Source organism: Amblyraja radiata, chromosome 15 (genome assembly GCF_010909765.2).
Source record: "Amblyraja radiata isolate CabotCenter1 chromosome 15, sAmbRad1.1.pri, whole genome shotgun sequence".
Classification (NCBI taxonomy): Eukaryota; Metazoa; Chordata; class Chondrichthyes; order Rajiformes; family Rajidae; genus Amblyraja; species Amblyraja radiata.
Window position 1 is genome coordinate 59,639,476 of NC_045970.1, and position 14,621 is coordinate 59,654,096.

Consider the following 14,621-nt stretch of genomic DNA (forward strand, 5'->3'; position numbering starts at 1 on the left):
ACCTCCATATTGTTTTGGATTTCCGTCAAAGTCAAACATTCGCAGCAACACCTGCAATTTATCTCCAACGTGGAAAGTCTTCTCAGGATTTAAAACGATAAAGCAAGTATGCAATCGGTCGCTGCTTTTCCTAAAGTGCACACTGGTATCGGGAGTCTTTGGCCATTCAATCATTTTCATCAGTACTGTCCCCTCTGTTCGTTCTTCAAGGGTGAAACTATGAGTCTGATAGCCATACTGCATCAGCTTGTGGATCCATTCAGTCTTTGGCATTTTTACTTCCTGCTGTAGTGTGGAATGATTCTTCGGAGCTGGGTATCTGATCCACACTGACTTTGCTCCGTAAATTGAAAATTGCACAAACTATGGAAAACAGCAAAGTCAATGAATTGTTTTTTCAAATTGTTTTACAGCATTTATAATCATCAAGACTAAAAATTTCAAATTTTATTTTCAATCACAGAATTTTTACAACGTGATTAGAATATTATTATTCAAGATTCAAGAGAGTTTTTGTGTCATATGTATTAGAACGGAACAATGACATTCTTACTGGCAGCAGCAGCACAACAGGTTTGCAACACAGTACTCAATAGATTAAATCATAAACAAACAAAGATAGACAATAGACAATAGGCGCAGGAGTAGGCCATTCGGCCCTTCCAGCCAGCACCGCCATTCAATGTGACCATGGCTAATCATTCACAATCAGTACCCCGTTCCTGCCTTCTCTCCATATCCCTTAATTTCGCTATCCCTAAGAGCTCTATCTAACTCTCTCTTGAAAGCATCCAGAGAACCAGCCTCTGAGGCAGAGAATTCCACACACTAACAACTCTCTGTGTGAAAAGGTTTTTTTCTCATCTCCGTTCTAAATGGCTTACCACTTATTCTTAAACTATGGCCTCTGGTTCTGGACTCCCTCAACATTGGGAACATGTTTCCTGCCTCTAATGTGTCCAAACCCATATTATCTTATATGTTTCGATGAGATCTCCTCTCATCCTTCTAAACTCCAGAGTATACAAGCCCAGATGCTCCATTCTATCAACATATGACAGTCCTGCCATCCCGGGAATTAACCTTGTAAACCTATGGAGACCAAATCAAATTTGGAGACCAAAACTGCACACAATACTCCAGGTGTGGTCTCACTAGGGCTCTGTACAACTGTAGAAGGACCTCTTTGTTCCTATACTCAACTCCTCTTGTTATAAAGGCCAACATGCCATTCACTTTGTTCACTGCCTGCTGTACCTGCATGTTTACTTTCATAGACTGATGAACAAGGACCCCCAGATCCCGTTGTACTTCCCCTTTTCCCAATTTGACACCATTTAGATAATAATCTGCCTCCCCGTTTTTGCCACCAAAGTGGATAACCTCACATTTATCCACATTAAACTGCATCTGCCCACTCACCCAACCTGTCCAAGTCACCCTGCATTCTCATAGCATCCTCCTCACAGTTCACACTGCCACACAGCTTTTTGTCATCTGCAAATTTGCTAATGTTACTTTTAATCCCTTCATCCAAATCATCAATATACATTGTAAATAGCTGCGGTCCCAGCACCGAGCCTTGCGGTACCCCACTAGTCACTGCTGGTCCCAGCACCGAGCCTTGTGGTACCCCACTAGTCACTGCCTGCCATTCTGAAAGGTACCCGTAAAAGATGACGCCTACCTATGGCAACATTTTGCCAGCAGCTCAACAGAAGAGAATTATTTATAGCTTCACTCAACTCACCTGGATCAGAGAAACGGCAGAAATCAGTGACGTAACGGACAAGCTGCTTGTGCATTTGAAGGCACGAGCGATATCACGACCACCCGCAGCTGCGGGAGCCCCCGACTGTAAACAATCCCTTGATCGCTGGAGTACACCCGACCCAACTGAGGATCACGGGCACCGTACATGGAAACAGCGGGAATACCTCCGGAACCGACGGGCAGGATCTTCCAGGAGCAACCGAGCTGGAGCTGCCAACTGTGAGGGAATCCCCGATCGCAACGGAGCTGTAGCTGCTGTCTGGAAGGGAATCCCCGTTCCAGCGCAGTTTCACAGAAACAGCAGGTACAGTAAGCACAGTACCTGGATACAACGGAGAGGCCTCCATTGTGTAGCGATGTTACAAAACTTACCTTCAGTGGCGGGCGCTGCAGTTCTGCCACTGGCCGTGTGCGCAAATTTGGCGTCTTTGGGGGGAGGGGAGGGGAGGGGGAGGGAGGGGAGGGGGGGGGGGGGGATTAAAATGCTGTTTTCTCCTGCCTGTCGGAGGCCGACTTCCTCGGGCTGCTAGCTGATGAAGAAAAATCGATCGGACTTGCGTTCCCGGTTTTTTTTGTAACCGTGAGACAATTTAATGATTTAATTAAAATAAAGTGCCCTCAGCACCTGCAACGTGACGGATTGCATGAACGGGACAAAACTCCGGGTAAGTCGTGTATTTTACATATAAACTTGCTTTTGGGATGGCTTTAATCAAATTTTACGTTACGAAAATGTGATTTGGGCCCCATACGAACTGGCAGTGTTTTTCCTGCCGATATGGGGTTCAAATTCACCGCAAATGCAACGTTCCAATCGATCTCGTTCCAGAAAAACCCACTCGCAAGATGATTTAAATGCTCTTGTTTTTTCGACATTCATGTCGTAAGAGCATCTAAATCGTCTATATTTTGTGTTATTGTCTACCCATAGTCAACATTTTTATACTAAATAGCAGTTGTAGTCACATGTATCGTGCAAAAAAATAAAAAATTTGATTATATTGAGTGGATGTTTCTAGATTAATTTATGGGAATTAAACATCAAATTCCTTCCATCTGACATATGAATTCATGACAGTGAGATTTAAAAATCATGTTATATTGTGAATTCCTGTGTGAATGGGATTAGTTTGTTATTTGGATACTCAGGCTATTTAAAAAATATATCCTTTTCTTAAAAATGGAATCTACAGGACATTCTTAATGGGAAAGGAGTGGGCAGAAAGGCATGTCATGCGTGGTTTGAAGAGCAAAAACTTGTAGTTTACAATGCCAAAATTGAAAAGTTGAGGAAAAACAAGGTGTACAGAGTGGCTTATTAATTACAATCTGAGGAGTATGATGATGCTACTGATTATGATATGCCAATGTACCAGCCAGCAACTGATCTTCTCCATAAAGACTTGGTCTATTGCTAGAAATTGTAATTTATTTACCTATCTGTTACGGATGTACAGAATATAATACAATAATATTAAAGTTCTGATCTTGAGAATATCACATTTTTTAATTTTCAAGGCAGTCTGTGTGTTTATTACTATTTCCGTCACAACGGTCAATTTTGTAATTAGCTACATAACAATATAACAATTACAGCACGGAAACAGGCCATCTCGGCCCTACAAGTCCGTGCCGAACACTTATTTCCCCCTAGTCCTATCTACCTGCACTCAGACCATAACCCTCCATTCCTTTCCCGTCCATATACCTATCCAATTTATTTTTAAATGATAAAAACGAACCTGCCTCCACCACTTCCACTGGAAGCTCATTCCACACAGCTACCACTCTCTGAGTAAAGAAGTTCCCCCTCATGTTACCCCTAAATTTCTGTCCCTTAATTCTCAAGTCATGTCGACTTGTTTGAATCTTTCCTACTCTCAATGGAAAAAGCTTATCCACATCAACTCTGTCTATCCCTCTCATCATCTTAAAGACCTATATCAAGTCCCCCTTTAACCTTCTGCGCTCCAAAGAATAAAGACCTAACTTGTTCAACCTTTCTCTGTAACTTAGTTGCTGAAACCCAGGCAACATTCTAGTAAATCTCCTCTGTACTCTCTCTATTTTGTTGACATCCTTCCTATAATTAGGCGACCAAAATTGTACACCATACTCCAAAATTGGCCTCACCAATGCCTTGTACAATTTAAACAATATATCCCAACTTCTATACTCAATGCTCTGATTTATAAAGGCCAGCACACCAAAAGCTTTCTTTACCACCCTATCTACATGAGATTCCACTTTCAGGGAACTGTGCACAGTTATTCCTAGATCCCTCTGTTGAACTGCATTCCTCAATTCGCTACCATTTACCATGTACGTCCTATTTTGATTTGTCCTGCCAAGATGTAGCACCTCACACTTATCAGCATTAAACTCCATCTGCCATCTTTCAGCCCACTCTTCCAAATGGCCTAAATCTCTCTGTAGACTTTGAAAATCTACTTCATTATCCACAACACCACCTATCTTAGTATCATCTGCATACTTACTAATCCAATTTACCACACCATCATCCAGATCATTGATGTACATGACAAACAACAGTGGACCCAACACAGATCCCTGTGGCACCCCACTAGTCACCGGCCTCCAACCTGACAAACAGCCATCCACCATTACCCTCTGGCATCTCCCATTCAGCCACTGTTGAATCCATCTTGCTACTCCACCATTAATACCTAACAATTGAACCTTCTTAGCCAACCTACCATGAGGAACCTTGTCAAAGGCCTTACAGAAGTTCATATAGGCAACATCCACTGCTTTACCCTCATCAATTTCCCTAGTAAGCTCTTCAAAAAATTCAAGAAGATTAGTCAAACATGACTTTCCAGGCACAAATCCATGTTGACTGTTCCTAATCAGACCCTGATTATCCAGATACTTATATATATTCTCTCTAAGTATCGTTTCCATTAATTTGCCCACCACTGACATCAAACTAACAGGTCTATAATTGCTAGGTTTACTCTTAGAACCCTTTTTAAACAATGGAACAACATGCGCAGTCCGCCAATCCTCCGGCACTATTCCTGTTTCTAATGACATTTGAAATATTTCTGTCATAGCCCCTGCTATTTCTACACTAACTTCCCTACACTACAATTAGGTAATTAACTAATTGTATGCTTTAATTTCAGGTCATCCAAGTAAGATGTTTTATATTTGTTTCAGAATGCTTCAATTTATAATAAATGAAAATTTCATTCAGTTCTCTGAATTTTTAAGAAAGTTATGGGCTTTTGACTGTCCTCGATCACAGCTTTTGTGTTGTCAATGCAAAAGCAATAGGGAACAAGATGCTAATTTCCGAGTATGAAAATGGACATAACTTTTTTAATACTGAAGATATGAAAGTGAATTAGGTGTCAAATTAAACTTCTTTTTATGCTTTATCTGATAGGATAAATTGCAGACTTGATTTTTAAAATCTCAAAATGTTGTAACATTGCTAAATTATGTCCGGAAACATGGCCGACGGGCAGGACTTCAGGTCAGACTGAAGCGCAGGGGACTTCGGCCCCCTCTCCCTACTATCCTACTGGCCAATGTACAGTTCCTTGAAAATAAAGTGGAGGAATTAAGGGCAAGGCTGCTTTACCAAATGGAGCTGAGGGAATGCTCTGTGTTCTGTTTCACACAGACATGACTCACCCCCAGCTCCCCAGACTCAGCGGTCCAGCCTGAAGGTTTCTCCACCCATCGCATGGACCGTACACTGGCATCTGGGAAAGGGAGAGGAGGGGGCCTCTGCATCGTGGTCAACTCTGCATGGTGCTCAGACGTGGCAATCCTGTCCAACTCCTGCTCTCCATACCTGGAACACCTGGCTGTGAAGTGCCGTCCCTTCTACCTACTGAGGGAATTCACCTCCATCATCCTGACCGCGGTCTACATCCCACCCCAGGCTGATGCCCATCTGGCATTTCAAGATCAAACTTCAAACGGTAAGTTCTGGTTTAATCTTTCTATTTTACATAGTTATCAATTTAATGCGTGGTGGCATGAGCGTTAGTTTTATCTTTCTACGCACCTTTAGAAAAACCAATGCCAGTGCCAGCAACGCCACGATCAGGAATCGTCCTTGTTTGTTCATGTTGGAGGCCCCCGCACTCCCGTGTACATCTACAACTAAGAAAACAATGAACAGCTCGAGAGTTTCTGCCCGTGGTTTCACACGTTAACTTTACAAAATGACAGTGGGAGTAAAACTGTGGCAAAGGACTGGAGGAATATCTTTGGTATGTAGTTAGTTACGTTTCGTATGTAATTGTCTCTTCACTACGTGAAGTACAGTGTTCTGTTAGAAAATGATCACCTGTCGCGTTACATGCATGACTTCTGCTGAAGCTCTCAAGTTTTGCACTTGGTTCCAATGTCAATATAGTCTAATATTCTGATCCCTGAACCCATGAAGACACTGGGTAAAACATCCGCACGCATCCTCCGCAATTTTCCGCCCATCATCGGATTTATTGATCAACATGTGATATTGATTTAGCGTTGGCCATTCATCGTGAGTTAATCTATGATCTGCCCCGGTGCTTTAAACATGAAATAATAGTTCTATGAATCAGCCCTCCATCGAACAGTTTATTTCCGAGAGTTCAAAGCTGCAGCTTTTATCTGGCGGCATCTCTGGAGAACATCGATAAGATGGAATTTGTCGTCGAGTCCCTTCTTCAGACTGATTGTGGTGATTGGAGAGGTTGTGGTGCTGGTTGGTCGGATATTACTGTTTCTAGGGGCACCAATATCTACCCCTAAAAAACCCCTCCACGCCACACTCAGTCTAAAGAAGGGTCCTGACCAGAATCATCGCCTATCCATGTTCTCCAGAGACGCTGCCTGACCCGCTGAGTTACTCCAGCACTTTGTGTCTTTTTCTTTGTCAACCAGCATCTGCGGTTCCTTGTATCTGCTTTTACCGCGAGGGTGTTTTCTCAGGCACGAAGTTTATTTGATTCTAAAACATAATAACATTAAACGAGTTGGCGACGGCGTTGAATTACCTGCGATCTGCAATTATTTTCTTTTCATTGATGTCGAGAAGCTTTGAAATTATCTGCAGGAGACGGATTGCTGTTGATATTACCTGGTCATATTTAGCACAAATGAATGCGTCAAACATTGATTGAGAAGGTACACAAAATTGCTGGGGAAACTCAGCGGGTGCAGCAGCATCTATGGAGCGAAGGAAATAGGCGACGTTTCGGGCCGAAACCCTTCTTCAGACTGATGGGGGGTGGGAGAAAGAAGGAAAAGGGGAGGAGGGGGAGGAGCCCGAGGGCGGGCGGATGGGAGGGTGGGAGGAGACAGCTAGAGGGTTAAGGAAGGGGAGGAGACAGCAAGGGCTAGCAAAATTGATTGAGAAGTCGTCTCCTCCCAGTTTCGCTGACCTTCTGCATATTTATCTTTATATAATGGCACACCCATTACACATTCGACACGCACATTCTCCTGTTCCGTGACACTTATTTTTATAAAAAATAAAGTATTCAGTAAAAGTAATTTCGTTTGGCCATTGACATCATGAACAACACGGAGTAAAACTGTGTCTTGAACCTCCATGAGTGAGGTTATCCATTTTGGTGGCAAAAACAGGAAAGCAGACTATTATCTAAATGGTGGCCGACTAGGAAAAGGGGAGATGCAGCGAGACCTGGGTGTCATGGTACACCAGTCATTGAAAGTGGGCATGCAGGTGCAGCAGGCAGTGAAGAAAGCGAATGGTATGTTAGCTTTCATAGCAAAAGGATTTGAGTATAGGAGCAGGGAGGTTCTACTGCAGTTGTACAGGGTCTTGGTGAGACCACACCTGGAGTATTGCGTACAGTTTTGGTCTCCAAATCTGAGGAAGGACATTATTGCCATAGAGGGAGTGCAGAGAAGGTTCACCAGACTGATTCCTGGGATGTCAGGACTGTCTTATGAAGAAAGACTGGATAGACTTGGTTTATACTCTCTAGAATATAGGAGATTGAGAGGGGATCTTATAGAAACTTACAAAATTATTAAGGGGTTGGACAGGCTAGATGCAGGAAGATTGCTCCCGATGTTGGGGAAGTCCAGGACAAGGGGTCACAGCTTAAGGATAAGGGGGAAATCCTTTAAAACCGAGATGAGAAGAACTTTTTTCACACAGAGAGTGGTGAATCTCTGGAACTCCCTGCCACAGAGGGTAGTCGTGGCCAGTTCATTGGCTATATTTAAGAGGGAGTTAGATGTGGCCCTTGTGGCTAAGGGGATCAGAGGGTATGGAGAGAAGGCAGGTACGGGATACTGAGTTGGATGATCAGCCATGATCATATTGAATGGCGGTGCAGGCTCGAAGGGCCGAATGGCCTACTCCTGCACCTAATTTCTATGTTTCTATGTTTCTATGAGAACATTTCTGACTTCCTCCTCAAGAGGTGAAAGGCAAGAACAATAATAAAAAAATATGTAAAGCAGGACATCAGTGCTCACAATGAGAAAAACGAATTCCTGGTAGTGCAAGAGGTGGGCTGAAATGTCCCGCTGCCAAATCAGGATTAGGGTTATGCAGGTTAGTTTAACACCTGAAAGTTGTGGGGAAGTAGCTGGTCTGAAGCTGATTGTGTGAGGCTTCAGCCTGGAGGAAGCAGTAAGAAGTGGGTATGGACTTGATGATAGATGACACATACTTGAGATGATTCATATAGTTGCTTACTGGTTGTAGTTTGTTTATTTGTTTGTTTGTTTTTTGCACAAAGTCAGTGAGCATTGCCACTTTTCATTTCACTGCACATCTCGTATGTGTATGTGACGAATAAACATGGCTTGACTTGAGATGCATTCTATGGTGAGGTGTGTTGTTCCTGATAGATCGGAATGAGGCCAACACACCCCTGTGTTGGAATTGCCACACCATATAATTACGCCATCAGTCAAGGTGTTTTCTAACTTGGTGAAGATCAGGTGGGGATCAAGGTAGAAGCGTTCACGTCACGATCCCTGTCAAGTAATATCACCCAAATTACTTGCGAATTCTACCAAACACATTGAAGCCAAGCCGAAAGCCGAAAGACAAATGATGTCCAGAAGCCCAACAAATGGCAGTAGCCCATCAGCCCAGAACAGGAAGAGAGGCCAACACCCGCCCCCAAGGCTGGCTTTGACCATCATATCTCTAAATGTTGAAGGACTGTCTGCAACTAAAGAAGAACTTGTTGCCCAACTCTGCAGAGAGCATCAGTGTGATATTCTCTGCCTCCAAGAAACTCACCGCGGATTCAAACATCCCCGCCCTCGAGTGGAAGCATGACCACCCTCATTGAAAGACCACATGAGAAACATGGAAGCGTCATGCTTGCAAAAATCGGGACAATCATCGAATCAACATCAAAGAGCGATGAAAACAACATTGAGGTCCTAACCGCTGAGCTCAGAGGAATTACCATCACCTCCGTCTACAAGCCACCTCCCACACCTTTCCTGATGCCAGAAACACCATCATCTGGGAAACCAAGGATAGTGATTGGAGACTTCAACAGCTACAGCTCACAATGGGGTTACGCCGGAAACAACGCTGATGGAGATGCAGTGGAAGCATGGGCCGAAACCAACCAGCTCTACCTGATCCATGATGCCAAACAACCAAAGTCCTTTAATAGCGGGCGATGGAAAGCCAGCTACAACCCTGATATCGCGTTTGTCAGCCATAGCATCTCTGGATTGGGCAAGAAGCTGGTACTGAAGCCACTGCCAAAAACCCAACACCGCCCCATTGGCCTTACAGTCAATGCTGCAGTTACCCCAGCCACAGTTCCTTTCCAGAGAAGATTCAACTTTGGGAAAGCGAACTGGCCTGGTTTCCAAGAAGATCTTGAAGGGAAGATCGCCCACCTTCCAGCGGACCCCAAAAACTATCAAATCTTCACCAAGTTAGTGCACCAGGCAGCCCGGAAGAACATCCCGAGAGGCTGCCGCACTCAATACATCCCCGGCCTTGACACTCTAAGCAGCAAACTATATGAGCAATACCAACAGCTCTACCAATCTGACCCCTTTCCTGAAAGCACCATGGAAGTAGGTGAGAGACTCATGACCTCCCTATCAGAATGCCGCCAGCGGAAATGGCAAACTCTACTGGAGACAACTGCAAAAAGGCATGGAGCCTCATCTGAAAAATCAGCAATGACCCATCAACACCAACACATCAACAGTATACCACCACGGCCAACCAAGTTGCGTATCAGTTGCTGCTCAATGGGAAATCCACCACCAAACAGCCAAGACCAAAGGCAGACCGACTTCAGCACCCCCAAAACACCGGACTGACTGAGCCGTTCTCCCTTGAAGAGCTCAATATCAGCATCAAAGCCCTCAAGACTGGCAAAGCCATCGGCCTGGACAATATTTTCACAGAGGAGATCAAGCAGTTTGGACCTCTGACACGGAAGTGGGTCCTTGAGCTGATGAACAACTACATGCTGACAAGAAACATCCCAAAGATCTGGAGGAAAACCAAAATCATCGCTCTTCTAAAACCCGGTAAAGATCCAGCATATGCAAAGCGCTTCCGCCCAATCTCCCTGCTATGCCACCCGTACAAGCTGTTTGAGCGCCTGATCCTCAACAGGCTTGCCCCAGTCACTGAACCAGCCATCATCCCTCAACAAGCTGGATTCCGACCTGGCAAACCCACAACAAGTCAACTTCTGAATCTCACACAGCACATTGAAGACGGGTTCCAGAAAGGATTGGTGACAGGAGCCGTCTTTGTTGATCTGTCTGCCGCGTATGACACTGTGAACCACCGCCTCCTCCTAAAAAAGATCTTGGAGAATACCAAAGACCTGGCACTCACGGACCTCATCGGAGCCCTCCTGAAAGATAGGCGCTTCTATGTTATCCTTAACAACAAGCAAAGTCGCTGGCGACGACAACGGAATGGCTTGCCTCAAGGTAGTGTGCTGGCTCCACTACTATATAACATCTACACCAATGACCAGCCAATGGACCAGAACACTGAGCGGTTCATCTACGCCGACGACCTCTGTGTAACATCCCAAGAGAGTACGTTTGAAGCTGTAGAAGCGAATCTCACCTCAGCCCTAGATGAGCTACACCTCTACTACGAGCGCAACCACCTACACGCAAACCCAGCGAAGACCCAAGCCTGCTCGTTCCAGCTCAGGAACCGGGAAGCAAACAGACCCCTTAACATCACATGGTCTGGAACACCTCCCGTCTGCACCAACCCTGCCTACCTCGGTGTAACACTGGATCGCACTCTCTCCTATAAGGAACACGTCAAAAACACCAAACTGAAAGTTAACTCCCGAAATAACATCCTCCGGAAGCTGACCAACTCCAAATGGGGAGCCACAGCACACACATTAAGATCTACTGCTCTGGCCCTGTGCTACTCCTCTGCGGAGTATGCGTGTCCTGTTTGGGAGAGATCATCCCATGCCAAGAAACTAGACCCAGCGTTGAATAACACCTGCCGCTCAATCACTGGCTGCTTGAAGCCCACCAACATAAACAACCTGCACCTCCTCGCTGGCATTGCCCCTGCTGATGTCAGACGGGAAGTCGCCAGCCGAGTAGAGATGACCAAGGCCACCAGTGATGAACGCCACCTCCTCTACGGACGTGTACCCCCGGCCCAACGGCTGAAGTCCAGGAGAAGGTTTCTCAGCCATGTCCAGCCCCTAATGCATCACGGGAAGAAACGAGACTCCAACTATGGACAAAAAGGCTTGAGGACGACCCCCCTCCTACTGACATGGGTATCCCTCCTTCTGAAGCCCTCCCTCCGGGCTCAGAAGCACCATGGGTCCAGTGGAAGACGCTCAACCGCCTGAGAACAGGAACAGGGCGATCAAAAGCTGCCATGGCCAGATGGGGCTATGAAACTGGCCAAACCACCTGTGAATGTGGAGAAGAGGACCATACAATGCAGCACTGCCTTGTCTGCCCCCTACTACCCAACCAGTGCAGCCCAAAGGATCTTACAGTGTTCAATAAAAACGCAAAGGACTGTGTAAAGGAATGGGAAACTGTCATATAACCAACCAGCTTCAAAGACACGAAAAGAAGAAGAAGGTGCTTTCTCAGTATAATATGCTGAATCTCTTTAAACTAAAGAACGTTTAAGGTGATCAGGGAGTGAAACAAAATTGACTTTTCAGGTCAAGGACTCTTCATTGGAATGAAAAAAATGAGAAAGCAATTTTAAACGTCTCTTTCCTAAAGAACATCTTGAAAGGGGCTGCACAATGGATTGTTCACCCTTAAAGATGGCCACAAACTCTTTCAAGTGATTTGGGATCAGCGCCAGACGGAATGATACAGTTAAAAGTTAAAAGATGTCTAGTTATGTAAGAGAGTACAGAAGTTATGCCATTTTATGTCAAAAAAATAAATTAGTCAAATTCAGATTAGTTTGTGGTTATATATATATATAGGTTGCAATTCATTTCCTTGTTCAGATGACGTTTGCACAGCAAGCAGTACATGGCAATGATATATACACTTATAAATACTATAGCAAATGCAAAGCGGCAGATTGGGGAAAAGGTTGCTGTACTCTTTGAAGTAGAGGAAAGACAATCAAAGTGCAATCGTGGAATAACTGTATCAGGTAGTGTTAAGAATAAAAATATGTCAGCACCTTTGGAAGGGAGTGTGAAATAGTTGGTTGGTTCAGGGGATGAAGCTGTTTTTAAATCTGCACGATAGGTTTTCAAGCTCCTGTCTCTTCTCCCAGAAGGTAGAAAAGAAACACAAATATTTCATGTTTATTATTGTCACATGGAGAGAGGTAAAGTGAAAAGCTTTATTTAGATGTTATTCAATCAAATCAGAAAGTACACACATCAGTACAATCGAGCTAAACTCAAGTACAATAAGTAGCAAAGAGAAATTGGCTTCTCCAATCTCATCCAACACATGTTCCAGAGAAAATTCCATTGTCCAGATTGGCGTAGGTTGGAGAATTGGAACTGTAATCTAGCTTATGAATGGACCGTTCAGAAGCCTAATAACAGGTGGGAAGAAGCTATTTGTGAGTCTGATGGTGCGCGCTTGCAAGCTTCTATTTCTCCTGCCTAAACAAAGAGCGGGGCCAGGGTGCTTGATCATGTTGGCTACGTTCCTGAGGTATAGTGAAATGTCGAGTCAATGGAGGGGAGACTGGTCTATGTGATAGTCTCAGCTTCTTCCACAACACTTTGCAATGTTTTGTGGTCTTGGGCAGAGCTGTTCCAAACCAAGCTGTGATCCAACCCTCCGACAGTTTCATTGGTGCATCTGTGGAAGTTTGTAAGAGCCATTGGAGAATGCTGAATTGTCTCAGTCTATTGAGGAAGCAGAGGTGTTAATGTGCCTACTTGGTTGTCACTTCAATGAGGTTGGTCCACGACAGCTTTTTGATAATATTTACGCTAAGGAACTTGAAGCTTCCAACCATTTCCACTTTAATAATAATAATAATAATAATAATTTATTTTATTGTCATTGCACATATGTGCAACGAGATTTGGTATGCAGCTTCCATCCGATGTCATAACTTAAACAGCTAATAAAATTTAGATTTAGATACCCCGAGAAACATGATTTATAACAAGAACAGTAAAACACTGAAACAGTAAAACAGTCTAAACTGCAATTGTGTCTGTGTCGGGTCGATGTGCGACGTGACCATCCGAGGGAGACAGTCCATGGTGGGGGCACTCAGCAGGGCTGGTTCAGAGCAGCTACAATCCTCTCTAATAGGGGTTTAGTGGTCAGGGGCTTCCCGTCCGATGAGGTGTACCCTCGGCGGGACCAGATGGCCAGATATTCCGTGCAGGAATTGCATGTGAAAATGCTGTCTGAACATATGGTGTATGGAGTGGGGAAACGCTCGGGATGGGTCACCACGTACATTACCGCCGCCAGCTCGGCCTGCTGGGCGCTTAACGTATGTGGGAGTTTAAGAGCTAGGGCTATCTCTGCCTCGGGGTCCCAGATCCCACAGCCCGTGAGCCGTATGCCCTCGGACACGAAACTGGACCCTTCCACGTATATTTCCCTACCCGTGGGATGTAACCCTGCTCTAAGCCCAAAGTCGACCTCCCATACCCCTTCCACCGAGCAATGGTGTGGCTCCCCTGGGTACACCAAATTGGCTGCGAGCTTGGGCTCACATAGCCTCTCAACCCGTAAGGCCATTTGGGAAAGGAGAAGGGTCCAGCGAGTGATCCTCGCGCTGCTAACGGTCCCATCCTTAATCCGACCGTCCAGCAGCATCTGGGTTGGGGTATGGTGGGTCAGGAGGGTTATGGGGGACATTCTTATGAAGACCTGTACCTTCTTCACTGCCCAGTATGTGGCTAGCAGGTGCCGCTCACAGTTTGAATAGGACCTTTCTACCTCTGTGAGGACTCTGGAGGAATACACCACTGGCCTTAACTTGCCGTGCCGTTCCTGGAGGAGCACTGCGCTCAGGCCATCGCTGCTTGCGGCTACCTCCAGGAAAAATTCCTCCCTGTAGTCAATGGCTCCCAGAGCTGGGGCCTTTTGCAGGTCCCGCTTCAAATGGACGAATGCCGACTCGCACTGCTCATCCCACTCCCACTCTACCCCTTTGCGTAGCAGCCGGTGCAGAGGTGTTGCGGTCGCGGCATAGTCCTCTATAAAGTCTCGGCAGTAGCCCGTGACTCCCAGAAATGATCTTACCCCCCCCCCCCCCCCACCCCACGACTGGGAGTTCCTGCACTGCCTGCCTTCTTGCTGTATCGATACCCCTTTCTCCGGCCCTAAGGGTCAGTCCCAAGAACTTTACCTCTTGTAACCCTATCTGTGCCTTCTTTGGATATATTTTTAAA

The 14,621-nt window shown here is 45.3% G+C and overlaps 1 protein-coding gene across 1 annotated transcript in view; it reads right to left on the minus strand.

The window, feature by feature from the left end:
- LOC116981499 (NXPE family member 3-like) overlaps positions 1-6,916 on the minus strand; it is a 28,256-nt gene extending 21,340 nt beyond the window's left edge. Inside the window, exon 1 of the mRNA XM_033034547.1 lies at positions 6,795-6,916. Coding sequence (XP_032890438.1) covers positions 6,795-6,913 — 119 coding nt within the window. The 5' untranslated portion in view covers positions 6,914-6,916. The remainder of the gene's footprint in view (positions 1-6,794) is intronic.
- Between the last annotated feature and the right edge of the window lie 7,705 nt (positions 6,917-14,621).